This window comes from Geotrypetes seraphini, chromosome 11 (assembly GCF_902459505.1).
Source record: "Geotrypetes seraphini chromosome 11, aGeoSer1.1, whole genome shotgun sequence".
NCBI lineage: Eukaryota > Metazoa > Chordata > Amphibia > Gymnophiona > Dermophiidae > Geotrypetes > Geotrypetes seraphini.
The window spans coordinates 28,304,796-28,322,712 of record NC_047094.1 but is presented as its reverse complement, the minus strand read 5'-3'; the positions used below and the strand labels follow the sequence as shown (position 1 = coordinate 28,322,712).

The 17,917-nt window shown below is 41.8% G+C and overlaps 1 protein-coding gene across 4 annotated transcripts in view; it reads left to right on the top strand.

The window, feature by feature from the left end:
• VPS35L (VPS35 endosomal protein sorting factor like) overlaps positions 1-17,917 on the top strand; it is a 153,196-nt gene that overhangs the window by 92,575 nt on the left and 42,704 nt on the right. For all 4 annotated transcript variants that reach the window (XM_033962939.1, XM_033962941.1, XM_033962940.1 and 1 more), the window contains exons 19-24: positions 207-287; positions 413-475; positions 710-795; positions 2,213-2,293; positions 5,137-5,200; positions 14,226-14,324. In XM_033962939.1, coding sequence (XP_033818830.1) covers positions 207-287; positions 413-475; positions 710-795; positions 2,213-2,293; positions 5,137-5,200; positions 14,226-14,324 — 474 coding nt within the window. The remainder of the gene's footprint in view (positions 1-206; positions 288-412; positions 476-709; positions 796-2,212; positions 2,294-5,136; positions 5,201-14,225; positions 14,325-17,917) is intronic.

Here is a 17,917-nt window from a genome sequence, read left to right as displayed (position 1 = left end):
TTGTCCAGGTAATTTTGTACGCACACACAATTTATATGAAGAAAGTTACCTAAATAGAAGGGAAAAATTATTTTAAAATAGCTTGCGAGGAAAAGCTCGTTTTACCTACTTAAATCCTTTGAGTGTGCCTAACTGTTAAATACAGCTTTGGAATAAATGTAAAATGTCTGCTCAGTGTCTGATAAGTTTAACATTTGTCCCCATAGAAACGCGAGGTTAATACAGTTCTGGCTGATGTCATCAAGCACATGACTCCGGACCGGGCCTTTGAAGAGGCTTACCCACAGGTAAGGCCTGAATTCAATCATCAGCAAACATTTGTGGTACATATCCAGATGTGCAGAGTGCCTGTTGTTACACAAGACTCTGTGTGTGTCTCTCTTGTCTAACAAATTTCTGTTTTGGTTTTCAGCTTCAGTCAATAATTGGAAAAGTGATTGCTCATTTTCACGACTTCTCGGTTCTTTTCTCAGTGGTATGTTTACTCTTTGTTTTTAAGCGTTCGTTTTCTGTATCCCATTTTGTGCTGCTTCTTTTTTAATTTGTCGGTAATTATATGGATAACAATGCTGATTGTATATAAAGTTAAGCTCTGGTGTTTAATTTAATATGGTGTCTATGCCAACTGGAAGTATACTCCTTTCATTGTACCTCAATATGCCTGCTGAGGGAAATCCAACAGTAATGTTAATGAAATCTTTCATTTCAGGAGAAATTCCTTCCCTTTTTGGACATGTTCCAGAAAGAAAGTGTCAGAGTAGAGGTTTGCAAGTGCATTTTGGAAGCTTTTATTAAGTAAGTGTGATGATCTTGTGATTCAGCATGACTTTTCCAGAAAAACAGAGTTAAGTCCGTGAAGGATTCTTGCATAAAAATGTTTTTTTCCCCCTCAAAAAAAGGATTATTCTTTAGCAACTCTCCAGACAGGTATAGCTATAGATCTTACAGATGGGGTATATATCTCATCAAGACCAGCAGGTGGAGACTGAGACAAAACTTTGAAACAATACATAAGTGACTCCCCCTTATTCCATCAGTCTTCTCTCTGTCTCCAGCAGGTGTGAGTGAGCCTATTTTATGGAGGCTCATAGGTGCACATGTTGCCTTTGTAAAATAGGTGTAACATACATACTTATGTGTCTTCCCACTCTAGGCACCTTGTTTTGTAATGTGTCTTGCTGTGTTACCTTCTGGTTTGTTCTGCATTAGAGAATGATACGGGTACAAATTTTTCCCTGTCCCTGCGGGAACTCATTTTCCCGTCCCATCCTGGTGAGTTTGTTTCCTGTCCCTGCCCAATTCCTGCAAGCTCTGTCCTCATTTGCACAAGCCTCAAACACTTTAAAATCATAAGTAGCAACATTCTAAGGCTCAGATTGTGATGTCATAATGCCTCATTCCACCAATGCCTAAGCTCCGTCCTCATCTGCACAAGCCTCAAACACTTTAAAATCATAAGTAGCAACATTCTAAGGCTCAGATTGTGATGTCATAATGCCTCATTCCACCAATGCCTAAGCTCCGTCCTCATCTGCACAAGCCTCAAACACTTTAAAATCATAAGTAGCAACATTCTAAGGCTCAGATTGTGATGTCATAATGCCTCATTCCACCAATGCCTAAGCTCTGTCCTCATTTGCACAAGCCTCAAACACTTTAAAATCATAAGTAGCAACATTCTAAGGCTCAGATTGTGATGTCATAATGCCTCATTCCACCAATGCCTAAGCTCCGTCCTCATCTGCACAAGCCTCAAACACTTTAAAATAAGTGTTCGAGGCTTGTGTGGTTAAGGCAGAGCTTGCAGGAATGGGGCAGGGGCAGCGACAAAATTAATGGGGACAAGATGGGGAAATTGAGTTCCTGCAGGGACGGGGCCAAATTTGTCTCCGTGTCATTCTCGCTCTATGCTTCTAGAACTAACGCCAGCTCAATGCTGGCGTTAAGGTCTAGCGCATGGCAATGTAGCTTGCGCTATTCCGCACGTTAAATCCCTAGCGCACCTTAGCAAAAGGAGTCCTATGTTAAAAATACTTCATTATTTCTACGTTATAGCTTGTTCAGAACATCTGACTCTAATCAACGGAGAATATGTAAACTCAAATAGCTACTTGTATTTTTTTTTCTAAGTTATTGCTGTTCTTGGGACTTATCTATGGTCCTCGGCCATTCTAAAAATGTCTTTTCATAAATGTTTGCTTGCCTTTATTAGACATCAACAAGAGCTAACAAAGGACCCGGTCATCCTGAACGCACTTTTGCACGTTTGCAAGACCATGCATGATTCTGTAAAGTAAGTTCAAATTCCCATGCACTGTAGAATGGGTGAGGCAGTCTATACTGTTGAAGAAATTATTACCCGTTATTTTCGCACCATAAAACGCACCTAAGTTTAGAGGAGGAAAACAAGGGAAAAAAATATTCTGAACCATTAAGAAAATATAGCAGAATAATATTTCAACCATGTAAAGTCAACAGCAGTATTAAGAACCATCATCACTGTCATTAACAAATGAGGAGAGACTTGGGGTCAAGCACTCTTCTAGTTTTCTAGGCTCTGCGCTCTGCATCCAACCCCACACTCCTTGCCAGGCTCTGCACCCTGTTCCCCCTCTGGTGGTCTAGTGGTAGGACAGGAGGGATCCGTCCCAACCGACTAACAATTTTTTACACCTCCCCCCAGTACTTTTTAAAATCCTGGTGGTCCAGCGGTGCATCGGCAGGAGCGAGCTTTCCGTGCTGAGTCCCTCCCTCACTGGACGGCTTCCTCAGATCTCGCAGCCAATGGTGCACAAGGCAGGAGCGAGCTTTTCGCGCTTCAGCCCGGGCCCGTGCTTCTCCCTGAATGGTGCCATCAGTTCTCGCAAGATCTGAGGCAGCCATCCAGTGAGGGAGGGACTCAGCAAGGGGCAGGAGCACGGAAATCTCACTCCTGCCGATAACACCGCTGGACCACCAAGATTTAAAAAGGCAAAAAAAAAAAAAAGGTATACGTTTCCCTGGCAGAGAGCCGGGCGCTCACCTAGGAGGAACACTGCACATCACAGTCTGTGATGCAATATTTTCTCCATAAGACGCACAGACATTTCCACCCACTTTTGGGGGGAAAAAAGTATGTCTTACGGAGCGAAAAATACGGTACCCTCAGTTGAACTACACTGGTCCCATAAGATTTTAGAGGCTAGACAAGACTTACTGTGGTCAGTACCGGAACAAGATCGCATTCTTGGAACATGTAGTTCTTGACGAATATTGGAGGGAAGGAAATGGCAACCATCCTGTTCCATCTTTAGGTAATGGGACATCACCTTTCTGAAAGTCTCACCGCAGCTCTAATGAGAGCAAGAACATTAATCCAGGTGTCACAGTGACATGCTGATAGAGGCTGTGTTGTGTGGTGTAGGGATGTCCTTCAGCTCGAGGGCCTAAATGTGCTGTTCTAATGCTGAACCAATCTCCATAGAAGAAAATGAGACACACCAGCATTGAATTAGTTCATGTCTGTAATATGTGAACAGTTACTATGAATTGTCCAGGCTTTAAGAAATAATCAAAATCAAATGTCTTGCACTCTTTGAAACAATGTAAATTGAATATTTTTGCCAGATATTCAGAGTGAGTCATGTGTTAGCAGATGGTAAATCTATTTTCAGTTAGAAAAAAAACACCCTAAAACGGAGCTGCAAATTCAGGGGTAACCGAAATACACAAAAATATTTGCTGGAGACAGATACTGAGAGGCTGCCGCTAATGATGACCAAAATATCTGGAAGGCACAAGAATTGAAACCTCAAAATCCTGGATAAATAAGCCTAGGTCTCATATTAGGTATTTGCCGAACCGGTCCCTGCGCTCCCAGGATGAACTACACCTCAAAGCGACGGTGCTGCTCCCACTTCATACCGAGTCACTGCGACTGCCCCTGCAGATCAGATCCCTTGAAGGACTCCTCAGCTTTAGAAAAGCAATAAAAATATACCTCTTCACCTAAACCCCTATCCTTGACCGATAGACTGCAAAGAGATGTATACTGGTACCAGAACCAGTATGTGTTACACAAAGATAACTTGTATCATACACTGTAACTTTCTGTGTGCCGAATCTCTATAATAAAACCCTAAGCCGCGCATGCGCACTTCTACTTGCATATGCCGTATGTCTGTGGCTGGAAGAAGTGCGCATGCGCGCCTACAACTGCCCCACACTCGCGGCCCTCTTTGCATTCCAGTGGCAGCAACTGAGTGGTGGAGAACAGCCCCGCTCCGCCCGTTGACCCTCCACAAACCTCCCGGCTCCAGCCGCGTAGGCAGCTCTTTAAACACGCTGCTTCGCGCCCTTCTACTGCTGATTTCCTCTGCCGCGTCTCTGATGATGTCATCGGAGACAGACGCGGGAGAGGAAATCAGCAGTAGAAGGCCGCGAAGCAGCGTGTTTAAAGTGCTGCCTACGCGGCTGGAGCCGGGAGGTTTGTTGGCGGTGGGAGGGTCGGATGGGAGGGTCAGGAGCAGTCCAGATCGAGCAGGACAACGCAGTAAAATAAGGGGAAGGGGCCGAATGGAGCAGGCCAAATCGCGGTAAGAGAAGGGAAAGGGGGGGGGTGGAAAATGTTGCTACTGCTACACAGGAACCTGGAGGGGAAGGGAAATACCGCTGCTGCTTCTGCACAGGAAAGGGTGGGGGATAGGAGGAAAATGCTGTTGCTGCTGCATAGGGAAGTGGGATGGAAATGCTGCTGCACAGGGAAATGGGAAAAATGGTGTTCCATTTCCTGGGTCAGTCAGGGCTGCGGATGCTGCGGAAGCATCTCCAGTCATTGCCCAATGATGAATTACTGACAGGATTTAGGATGCTTGTATTCCAGACACGCCGGCGGAAGGTGTGCCAACTGCAATCTGGGGCCTTTGTTCGAGGATTCTGACTGCAATAGCTGATTTAGGGTGGAAATGATAAAAATAGAGAAGTCGCTAGGCTGCTGTTGGTTCTCATTGAGTTGGAAGTGGGAGCACATTGCCAGACCAAAAATAGGATTTATAAAGCCAAGAAAATGAGGACACCGTGTTGCTCACTGAGCTGTATTGTCATGAATGCACTGTCAATGTTTGTTAATGGTGATTATGTATAAATGCATCGTTACAGTGCACTGACTCTTGAAGATGAAAAAAGAACGCTGGCAGGTCTGATAAATGGATTTATAAAAATGGTGAGTATTTTGTAGAGTTAATTGGGCTTGAAAGTTTTTGTTTAAAATATTATGTGCATGAAATTATCCTCAGGAAATTGTCCTGCGTTTGGAGCAGATGATTACAGCAAGTCTCTAGGGAAATTGGACAACTTTGTTGCCAGCCCCCCATATACAATACAATATATTCACTCTGAATTAGCTTTACTGTCGCTTTTCTTTGTGCTTATTTGTGCAATAATGCAAGTGGTGGAATTGATAAAGCCTTTGGGCTCCTTTTACAAAGCTGCGCTAATGCGTGCGTGCTAGTTTATGGACGTGTTAGCGGTTGGCGTGCGCTAAAACGCATAGCGCACCGTAGTAAAACAGGAGGGTCTATTAGCCCCATGTTACATCTTTTACATTACATTACATTAGTGACTTATATTCCGCCTTTACCTTGCAGTTCTAAGCGGATTACAGTGTAAGACAGCTGGACATATCCAGGAAGTTACAATTCAGGGGATGTATACAGATCAGGCATAGATAAGAGGGGGATAGCTGGGGTTTTCTAGGAAGTTATAATTGGATGATGCTTACATAATAGATGCCGGAAATTACAATTTAGGAGAAGGGTTTAGGCTTGGTTGCTTGTTAGTTTCGGTTGGGAGGTTGTATAGTTTTTTTGAAAAGTAGGGTTTTGATTTCCTTTCGGAATGATTTAAAGTCGATAGTTGTTGACAGCAAATTGGAGATTAAGGGGTCCAGTTTCGCTGCCTGCGTTGCTAGGAGGCCGTCATACATCTTCTTACTCTTTAACTCTCCCTTTTACAAAAATGCGCAAGAGATTTTTAGTGCCGGCCGGTGCGCTGAATGCTCTGCGCCGACGGTCGTAGAGTTCTATGAACATCGGAGCAGCACAGAGTATTCAGTGTGCTGGCCAATGCAAAGAACCTCTTGCCCGGTTTTGTAAAAGAGGGGGGGGAGGGGTGAATGATTTGCAATAGCCCTTTTTTCTCTATCAGTTACGGACAGTGTGAAAGTCAGAGGGTTACGTCCACGGACAGGGTTTGTATTGTAGATCCTTTTTCACCACAGCTTCTCAAACCAGTCCTGGTGAGCTTACAGCCGGTTGGGATTACAATAATATTCACAATTCATACGCATGCGAGATGTTTGCATATTAGGGGAGAGTGTGGTGCGATGGTTAAAGCTACAGCCTCAGCACCCTGAGGTTGTGGGTTCAAACCTATGCTGCTCCTTGTGACCTTGAGCAAGTCACTTAATCCCCCATTGTCCCAGGTACATTAGATAGAGTGTGAGCTCACCTGGACAGACAGGGGAAAAGGCTTGAGTACCTAATGTAAACCATTCTGAGCTCCCCTGGGAGAATGGTATAGAAAATGGAATAAATAGATAGTGTGAAAAGTTTCAGCCTCCAATAACCAGAGCTAGTATTGTGACATCATAATGCCTCATTCCACCAATGCCTAAGAGCTAACCTCATCAGTGATGTCATAATGGCTTGATTGTCCTATACTTGGTTCACTTTTACTACATTTTGATTTCTAGAGTGGCACAGTGCGCCATCAAAAGAGCACCCTGAGGTTGTGGGTTCAAACCCACACTGCTCCTTGTGACCCTGGCAAGTCACTTAATCCCCCCCATTGCCCCAGGTACATTAGATAGATTGTGAGCCTGCCAGGACAGACTGGGAAAAATGCTTGAGTACCTGAATAAACTCCTGTAAACCGTTCTGAGTCTTTTGGGAGAATGGTAAAGAAAATTTGAATAAATGAATTGAAAAAAAAAACATTGGCGACTCAGTGTACTCAAATTTCTCTCATACATATGCCTTGTGGGCATCTTGCAAACCCATCTGGCTGTGGGGTCCTCTGCTTCACACGATGAACACAATCCCAAAGTCACAAGCTCTTGTTCTCCATTTTGAGTCTGAAAGATTCTGAGTGATGGAGTTCTTTTTTTTTTTTCTTGCTTGTCTGCTCTGTTGTGACGCAGTGAGATTCTATTCTATAAGAACATCTGCGATAGAGTAGACTCTTCTTGATGGTGTGAGCAACATGAGAATGGACCTAGAAGAATGGTCTGAAGTTTGGCAGCTAAGATTTAATGCTAAGAAATTCTAGGCCGTGAATTTGGGCTGCAAAAAACCCGAGGGAACGGTACAGTTTAGTGGGTGAAGAATTTTTGTTGTGCACGAAAGAGGAATGGGACTTGGGTGTGATAGTATGTGATGATCTTAAGGTGGCCAACCAGCTTGAAAAGGCAATGGCGAAAGATAGGAGGATGCTGGGGTGAATAGGGAGATGAATGGCCAGTAGGATATATTGATGCCCCTGGTGAGACCTCATTTAGAATATGATGTACAATTCTGGAGCACGCACCTTCAAAAAGATATGAACAGGATGGAATTGGTCAAGAGGAAGGCTACTAAAATGGTGTGTGGTCTACATCATAAGGTGTATGGGGACAGGCTTAAAGATCTCAACCTTGTATACCAGAGGAAAGGCGGGAGAGGGGAGATATGATAGAGACGTTTAAATACCTATGTAATGTAAATGCGCATGAGTCGAGTCTCTTTCATTTGAAAGGAAGCTCTGGAATGAGAGGGCGTAGGATGAAGTTAAGAGGTGATAGGCTCAGGAGTAATCTAAGGAAATACTCTCCCGGTAGAGGTGGTGGAGCCAAAGACTATGTCTGAATTCAAGAAAGCATGGGACAGGCACATGGGATCTCTTAGGGAGAGGAGGAGATAGTGAATGATAATTAGGCATTTTTTGCAGCACTATCCAGTTGAGTGCCACTGAAAATCTCTGGTTAGCCCCGGTCAGGTGATTTAAATAGCCAGGAGCCTCTCTTTTCCATTTAAATCATTTTGAATATTGGGCCCCTACTGTAACCTGGCATCGATGTACCTGCAGTTACAGCCGCTATAGACCTCGTATTCTTGAAATTAACACGTGGAAGTGGTGTGTAAATAGAAACATGATGGCATCCATCCAGTCTGCCCCTTTGCAGTGGAAGTATAGTTATTGAATTACCCTTTTTATGGGTAATAAGTTACAATTTCTAATTTTCATATAGTGTTGGTTTCTTTTTGCATCGGTAAATCATAAAAAAATCCTGTGGAAATCATAGAACTCATTCTTCTAATTATATATTCAGGTAGCAAACGCATGCCTTAGCTTATATCCAGTGGTGTGCGGTCAGGGCCTTCAGGAGATTTGCCCCACCCTATAAAGGCCCTGAGGGCAGTGCTCCAAATTTGATTGGATGAGCGGTCAACAGGCAGATGCTGCTCAGCCAATCAAATTCAGATCAGTACTGTCAGGGCCTTCAGCGGGTTTGGAGAATCCCCATCCCAAGAGCCCTGCTGTTATTTTCTTGACTTAGTTTAGTTTGATGCAGTTTGACTGGTTAAGCATGCTGCCTACTCAACAAATCAAACTGTATCAAGCAAAAAGTAAAACCACCATAACAAAAGAAAGCAGGGCTGTCGAGCTGGGGATTCACTGAATCCCCCTGAAAGCCCTCATTTCGTGCCACTGTGTATATCAGAATTTAGGTTTTTTTTCTCATAGTGTCAGATTATTTGCAGGGCTGTTGCAAAACTTTTAGATACGCTAGGTCAGAGGTAGGCAATTCCGGTCCTTGAAAGCAGAAGCCAGGTCAGGTTTTCAGGATATCCACAATAAATATGCATAAGATAGATTTGCATCTCAAGGAGGCAGTGCATGCAAATCCATTTCATACATATTCATGGTGGAGATCCTGAAACCTGACCTGGCTCTGGCTCTCGAGGACCGGAATTGCCTATCTCTGCGCTAGGTGAAACTGCTGCTTTGTGCCCTCTCTCAGTAACTTTCAGTGTATGCTTCACCATGATTTTGATCATTTTAAACTCAACTGTCATCATTACCCCTCCCAGGACAATTCTGTAAAACCATGATTCGCTAACATACACTTTCCCCTCCGTATTCGCGGGGATCTGCATTGCCGCGAATACAGGAAAACTGCAAATAACCTTACCTGTTCCTCGATTTTCTCTATACAACGCTGAGAGGATCGATTCTTGCTGTGCATCGCTAGGAGGATTGATTTTTCTCTGTGCATCACTGGAAGCAGCGACTTCCTGTGATGTACATTTGGGGGGCGGAGCCTGCACATGAAAAACCGTTAATAACCGAAACCGCGAATACGGAGGGGGAAGTGTATTTTATATATATATAAAGCAAACTTCAATATTAGACATAATGAAGGCAGCTTCCAAGAGAAGCTGTAAAAGTATACATTGATGGCTCCTTGAGTTTGTGGTTATCAGCATCTATTATTTTGTATTCCATCCCGCTCCACTCCACCCTAAACAGTCACCCTAGTCAACCATTGCTTTGCCTAATGCAGTGTATTGCAAACTGTGTGCCGCGGCATCCCAGTGTGCCTCCTGAGATTTAGGGTGTGCCACAACACACGGGCGAGGAGGAGAGTCGTCCACGCTGGCTGCCTGCCTACAGGATGTGCCTCTTGCGGCGAAAGGCACATCCTGCAGGAAGTCAGCCAGCGCAAATGACTCTCCTCCTGGCCGGTGTCTCTCCTTCTCTCCCCGCACCACCAGGATCCCTCCACCGGCATGTCGCAGCCAGATGGGACTCCACGCATGCATGGCCATCGACACAATGACATCACATTTCCAGGTGCTTTCCGGCCAGGGCACTGTATTAAGTGTGCCTGCTGGCCAGAAAGTTTGTGAGACACTGGCCTAATGATTAATCCAGTCTTGAATATTTGAAACACAGAAGTGTACAGTCTGTTATTTGCACAGGACACTTACAATCTAGACATAGCACTGAAAATTGCTTGCAGAAATTTGAGCACGCGTAACTTAATTGAATTACAATCAGCACCAAAAATTGAGTGTGAATAATAAATTATTGCCGATAATGGGCATTAATTAAAACTCGTGCATGCATTTGTAGGTGCCGGGATCTGGCGTGGTTCCAAATGGGGCATGGCCATAGGAGGAGGGTCATGGTTGGTTCAGGGGCGTTCCTACAATTTATATGTGCTGTTACAGAATAAGGGGGATCTACGCCTAATTTGGGTGCAAGGAATTACAGCATGGATTGTTGGTGTGAATCCTCGCACATAAAGTTAGGTACGGTTCCTGGCATTAAGTTGCTATTCTGTAAATGGCACCTAACTGGGTGTAGTTTATAGCTTGATGTGACTTTGTCAGTGCTGATTTTTCGGCACTATTTATAGAATTGAATATTTAATGGCGTTTTGATTTTTTTATTCTTTTCTTTTTTCATTCAGGTGTATTTGTTTTGTTTTTATTTATTTATAACCTGCTTTTTACAGAGCAGCTCACAATTTAAACATACACAATACAAATAATGCACATTTAAAATATAAACAGACAAGCAACCGACGCAAAACGTCAACTCTCATATTACAAAACAAAGTGTTTCTTCAACACCAAGATTACCCTGCTGTTGTATATACATAGGCACATGATTCCATTCCTGCGGTCTAATGCATGAAAATGCGCTTGTTCGTATAATGTTCAGTCTCAAAGTTCTAACTGGGGGAACCAGCACATCTGCGCAATGGGCAGCTTTGGTAACAGAACATAGGACTAAATAGTGCTCATCAGGTTCACAGGTGCTTGGCCATGCATACACAAATAAACCAACATAAGCAATCGGTAACGTATATGGTCCTCCAATTTTAACCAGTATAACTTTACGTAATATTCTGTCACATGCTCGGTTCGCCCCAGCCGAAAAAGTGTTCTTATTACCGAATTTTGTGCGACCTGCAATTCCCGTAGAGAAGTTGCGGGTAAATCCAAAAGCACATGATTACAATAATCAAGACGCAATAGTACCATCGACTAAAATGATCTTAAATGTGCCATCTGGCAAAAACGGTGTAAGCTTACCCAAAAGATCTTTTTATTGACTACTTCTGTTTGGGTGAGATCCCTCCACTGGGATGTAATCTTAAATACTCAGGACTCACACAAGAGGGCGCCAAAGCATTTAGAAATCTGCTTTTAGAACATGGGGAAAGTCAGACTGAAAGTGGGAATACTAGTGGATTGTGGAATTTCCCACATTAGTTGCCTCTGTGGGTTTGTGTTTGGTGACAAAGGAAATGAGAATTGCTTCCTGCCTTTGAATGCTGTTTAGGCAATACTAAAAGGATCTTCTCCCACAGAAATCAGAGCAGTGTGGTAAAATTTGTATGAATGTGGTGTAGCAGACACAATTTAGACTGTGTTCACTCCTTCTTCATAAGCACTGAAAGGCAGTGTCTGCTCTCTGAATTACTCACTGGCGCAGACCTAAAGCTACTATGTCTGAAGACCAGAAAAATAATTTGAGAGTCTTGTAGCTGGAGAGCATATGTGAGAAAATGAACCTGGTGTGTGTGTGTGGGGGGGGGGGGATAAGCATTTAAAATAAAGTGGAACACATAAGCTGAATAATGGGGGAAGGGGGCATCCTTATTTCACTTCCTGGAACATAAATATGAGTTGTTTCTGGGGGTAAAATACTTGGTACCTTATACGGCTTTATATATTTTTATGAAATGTCATAAAATAGAGTATAATATGCTGTATTTTCAAGACATGTATTATTATGGTGATTTTAATTTTCATTGTAAGTGCCTGGGGCAATTCTTCTGGATTGGATTAGGTAGGGTATAAATACAAGAGACAGCATAACTACCTTGTGACCTTCAGGTCAATACATTTTCTTGTTATTGCACTGTTTGTGGTTAATTACAGCTTTCATGACATTGTTTGAAACTTAGAGTGCTAGAGCTCATTTTTTTTACTTTTATAAAAACCCTTCTTTTTATTATTTGTCAAGCCTATTGTTGCAGGCTGTGAGAATACAAAACCAAGAAAAGTTAGGAGAAAAGGGATTTGGAGCTTTAGATAGTCACTCACCATTTTTCAAATCCTGGTTCAAGATAAGTCTCATGTTATCTCCCTGTCCAGACTGGTTCATGGTCTAGTTATATCTAAGGCAGTGGGAGGTGAAGTGAGTTGTCCAAGATCGGAAAAATTGTCGGTGAGAGAAGCGGGATTAGAACTTTGGCTTTCCTGATTTTGCTTCTCAAAGAGTGAACTAGCAAACTGCGTAAGAAGCTTTTGAAATAAACTTTTTCCGGGAGGCCTTGAAAGCTCATGTGCCACAGCAGCTCTCGTGTTCATCTTTTTAAAATTATCCCAGCCTCCAGACTTCAGTTTTCTGCATGAGCTGTATAGCTCTCGTAATCAATAATGTCAGGAAATAGGAACCAACAACAGCAATGTTCGGAATTCCGCAGTTAAAAATTGCAAAATTTGAAACAAAAGTGGAATTCAAAATTTATATAACATTATGCTTCCAGTCATCTGACATGTTTAAAAACTGCTTTATCATGTTGTTTAAATTATTGACTTTTTCACAATAAACAGAGAGGAGAAAAGACATCAGACTGTTTGTTCGTACTGGCTGAACATCCATTTGACTGGCGTGTAATCCGAATAATGTTGTAATCACTGGTCTTCCTCCACCACCACCACCACCATTCTCAATAAGTGTGCAAGATCTGCAATATAAATATGTGCTTCAAATGTCTCAGCAATACAAATCATCTAGTCTAATCTTTGGTTTATATACCGGGTCATCTCCCAGTGGAGCACAACTCGGTTCACATATAATTAAGCCTAGAGTACATAGCAGAAAACATAAGAGAAGGAAGAACTAATTAAAAACTAAAGTACATAAGAAAGGTATAATAAAAATAACTATTATCGTTTTGTTGAGGCTGTAGTTAAACCATTTAAAAACTGCGAGAACAACAAAGTTTTCAGGAATTAACGAAATAATTTCAGCTGGCCTAAAAGCCTAATAAAGTCAGGAAGTTCATTCCAGATCTCTACAGACTTGAAAACAAAAGATCGACTGAGTTTCCCAGCAGATTTACGGTAATTCCCTTAAAGGAAGGGAAGGCTAACATATATCTTTGTGTGTTTCTCAAATGGCAACGTCTACGGGTATTCCAACATAAGGGGACAAAAGGATCAAATATTCTATAGAGAAGCTTGAAAAGTATGCATGCACATTTAAACTGGATCCTAAAGCGAACTGGAACCAAGTGAAGCTTTATCAACAAAGGGGAAACATGATCATACTTTTGTTTCCCAAAAATGAGCTTAGCTGCAGCTTTCTGTATTAACTGAAGTCGTTTTAGACTGCTCAGCTTAATGCCCAGATTAACTGAGTTACAATAATCTAGCTGAGAAAGCACAGTGGATTGTACCAATACTGAGAAATGTTCTTGATGGAATAGTGATCTAAAACCACTTATCTTAATGGTGCTGAACTGTTCATTTCAGATACTGATTCTGGGAAATAGGAACCAACAGGTCCAGGATCTGAATGGGAAAATTAACGACTCGTGCGGTATTGAGGCAAACTAGAATGGGATATTTCCTCGTCTACCTCGATCAAACTTATGCTTAAGTCTAGAAAGTGGTTATTTCACTTTATCAAACTAAAGTTTCACAAGATCCTTCTGGTTTTCTTTAAGGGTAACACAAAGTGGAGTTTTTGTATGATTTTTCAGAACCAAAAAATGCATTATTTAGTTTCTGTCTGCATTCTACAGACTTGGTTTCTGATTTGAGTGTATCAGTTGCAGAAATTTTAGTGTCTGTACAGAAAGCAGTTACAAGGGTTTAAAAAAAAAAAATTAAAAAAATGCTTTTAACTTGAGTTTTAAACCCAGACCTCGGGACTCTCCTAGCCAGTCTGGTTTTCAGGATTCCCACAATGACTATGCATGCACTGCTTTTATTATATACAACACTATCTCATGCACGTTCAACATGAATACCCTGAAAACCAGGCTGGCTAGGAGTAACGCAAGGACTGGGTTGAAAACCAGTGCCATACCTGAGTTCTGTAGCGATAGAAAAATGGTTAACATAATGATCTTGGTAATATCTTTTCTCCCCCTGCCCCATCCCCCTTAAATCCTATGCTAGGTTTCATTTGGCCGTGATTTTGAGCAGCAGCTGAGTTTTTATGTGGAATCCAGGTCCATGTTTTGCAATCTGGAGCCTGTCCTTATTCAGCTAATTCATGTAAGTATGGGTTAGATCTCAGTTTAATATTGTTTTGTTTTGTGTTTTTTGGGGGTTTTTTTTTGGGGGGGTTAAATTCATGTACTTTCTGAGGCAGAGCTTAAAGGGTTAAAATGAGCTACTTCAAGTCCTTCGTGTCCTTGCTAATTCTCCTGAAGATCGTAGTTAACTGTTCAAACACGTAGTTAACAGTTCAAACAGATCCTGAAGTTAACAGTTCAAACACGCACCAGATAAGCCTTGGTGGGGGAAGGGAATCCCTTTGGTAATTTCACTATATCGACCAATGAAATAAACATTTCCAGCAGGTTCTAGTCTCCTAATGTCTGGAAAGTGATTTTTTTTTTTTTTTAATTGCTGTCTTTGGCTCTTTTTGAAAGAATTCCAAGTGTTCCACTTGTCTTGCTGGTCATATATTTAAAAAGACATGTGACCTCATTTGCATGCAGCTCTCTTTTCCGTTGAACCCATGGGACACATCTTAATTCACATCTGTTCAATCCCAGTGGAAAAGGCCAATTTCATTTACATGCAAAGAGGCAAATGGCTGCAGTATGTCGTCGGACTCCCCAGGACTCAAAAGTGAAATCCAGCATGATAAAAAGCAGGTTTCTACATTCTAGGTCTCTCTTCTGCAGTGTTTTTATTGACCAGATATTGGCTGAAAAGAAGCGAAATGCCGAAGGTATAGGACTGACTAATACACTCTTAATTCCTCATATTTGTACAAGCATCATTTGTATCGCAGTAAAATTCTTAGAAAACAAAAAAATGAAGCATAAAGGTGAATGTTGAAGGGAATGCTGATATGTTCAGGTTGACAGCTGAAAACACAAAATAATTTGAGATGTTGGAGGTTTTCAGACAATTTGTGCCATGCTCTGAAATAGCAGGCAAGTGATTGATCACCAAGAGCCTTGTCTAGAAACAAATGCCTCCTTTTGAGTAACTGAAAACTACCTGCTGAATAGGTCCGTAGGATTTTTCTTTAGACAGAAAGCAGAAGAAAATGCTCAGTGATTAAAGGCCTCTGTTTTGGGATAAGGAGAGGCAGGCTTTTACAAATAAATGGTAAGGAAGAAGGGAGTAAAACTATCACTCAAAATACAAAGATTACAAATTCATAATCTTTTATAAATATCAGTGTGTACTTTTAATGATGATTTTTGTGAGGTTTCTTTTGTAATAAGTCATTTCTGATTTTTACATTTCAATTTGGTGGCTTTACCATTGATGTTTTTTGTAAGATTTTATTTATACAATGTCAGTTTTTAAGGATTTTTGATGGTTTTTTTGTGAAATTTAATTTATAAGTCGTCATTCGTGATTTTTTATTGTTCAATTTGTGGTTTGGCCTAATGAGAACAAAAGTTAGAAGAATGGTCTAATGTTTGGCAAGTAAAATTCAATGCAAATTGCAGTGAGGAGTAGAAATCCTAGAAACCGTATGTGCTGAGAGGCTGATTTGCATGGATGGGGACCTTGGGGTGATAGGATCTGAAGGCGATGAAACAGCATGACAAGTTGGTGACTGTAGCCAGAAGGATGCTGGACTGTATAGAAAGAGGCATAACCAGTAGAAGAAAGGAGGTGTTGATGCCCCTGTACAGGTCATTGGTGAGGTACAATTTTGGAGGCAAAACAAAAAAAACCCAACAAAAACCTGCAGAAAAGGCGTACAACAAGAAAACGAAACAAAACTGCAAGAAAATGTACAGGGGCAGGAAATTTATTAAAAACACAAAAGTTATTAAAAAAAAATGAACCAGAAAAATATCCCACCCCCCACCCACCCCGTCCTGGATATGTATAAAAATAAACTAAAAAATTTAAACAAAGACAACTATGTTGAATTAACAAAGGATGTCAACGGTCCCCAAATCAATTTAAATAATTTGCTATTTCCTAATATATCTGCATTCATCTTTTCGTATTTGTAACCTAAACATAAACTGGCCCACCAAAATGGAAAGTTGAGGCGGTCGCAATTTTTCCAATTGCGGGTTATCATTTGCATAGCAATCCCTGTCATAATTAAGAAAAGCCTACCCTTGTTGGATGGGAGGGGAGGGATATTTATTTTCTGCGTTGTTGTTAATGGAATTTAAGTGCTTATTTTGATATTATTAATGTCTGTATAATTTTATATCACTTTGTATTAGCTTTGAAAATTAATAAAGATTTTAAAAAACCAAAAAAAAACACAAAAGTTAAAAAATGAGTATATAAACCACATAAAAATGCATCCAAAAACTGGTCCTAATGGTCGTGTGGATCGGACCCGACACTTCTTTCTCAGGGATCCCAATCGTTGATAATATGGACTATCAGAAAACCAGATAGGATGAAAAATAAAATAAAAAATGAACAAGATAACCTGTGTAGGCGCAGCACTTGTGAACCCCAAAGTGCGGTGTTTTGGAGGCCATATCTGACTAAGGATGTAAAAAGACCTGAAACGATCCAGGAAAAAGCAACAAAAATGGTATGGGGCTTGCGCCAAAGATGGTCAAGAAGATATTGGAAGATCTGAATATGTGTACTCTAGAGCAATGTTCTTCAACCACCAGTGCCGGTCCACAAAAATTTCCTTCCGGTCCACAGGGCCAGTACGTGCATCAGGCCCAGGTTCTTCAACCGCCGGTCAACAGTGCGATCGATGCGGTGTTATCTTCGAGCCAGCTCCCTCTTCCTAACTGATTCAATACACAAAGCCATGGGCAGTGGCTCCTACGGGCATCCTGCGCCTGAACCGGAAGCCTTCTCTCTGACGTTGCAACATCAGAGGGAAAGCTTCCAGATGAGGCACGGGATGTGCAAGGTGCAATTAGTACTATTATGGGGGCGGGGTCTGGAGTGGAGATTGGGTAGAGATGGGCGGGTCTGGCTCATGACTTAGCCCAGTGTTCTTCAACCGCCGGTCCACGGACCGATGCCGGTCCACAGAATAATTATTTTATTTCTGCCGGTCCATAGGTGTAAAAAGGTTGAAAAACACTGCTCTAGAGGAAAGGAGGGACAGGGGAGATATGATACAGACATTTAAATACTTGCAATGTATTAATATAGAAATAAATCTTTTCCAGAGAAAGGAAAATGGTAAAACTAGAGGGCATGAATTGAGGTTGCGGGGTGGCAGACTTAGGAGTAATGTTAGGAAATTATTTTTCACAGAGAGGGTGGTAGATGCCTGGAATGCCCTCCCGAGGGAGGTGGTAGAGATGAAAATGGTGATGGAATTCAAAAGAGCGTGGGATGAACGCGGAGGATCTCTAATTAGACAATGAATGGTATAAAACTAACTAAGGCCAGCGCTGGGCAATCCTGCACGATCTTTGTCCTATATATGTTGACTTGGTTTAGGATGAGCTGGGGAGGGCTTTGAATGAAGCTCCAGTGACAGGATGGTTAGGATAGGCTGGAATGGGCTTCAATGGGAGCTCCGGCAGTGGGAACCTAAAGACAGTACTGGGTGGACGTCTACGGGCTATTGCTCAGAAATATGAAAGAAAAGACAATTTAACCATGAATGTATATCAGATGGGATGAACCATTCAAGTCTTTATCTGCTGTCATGTACTATGCTACAGCAA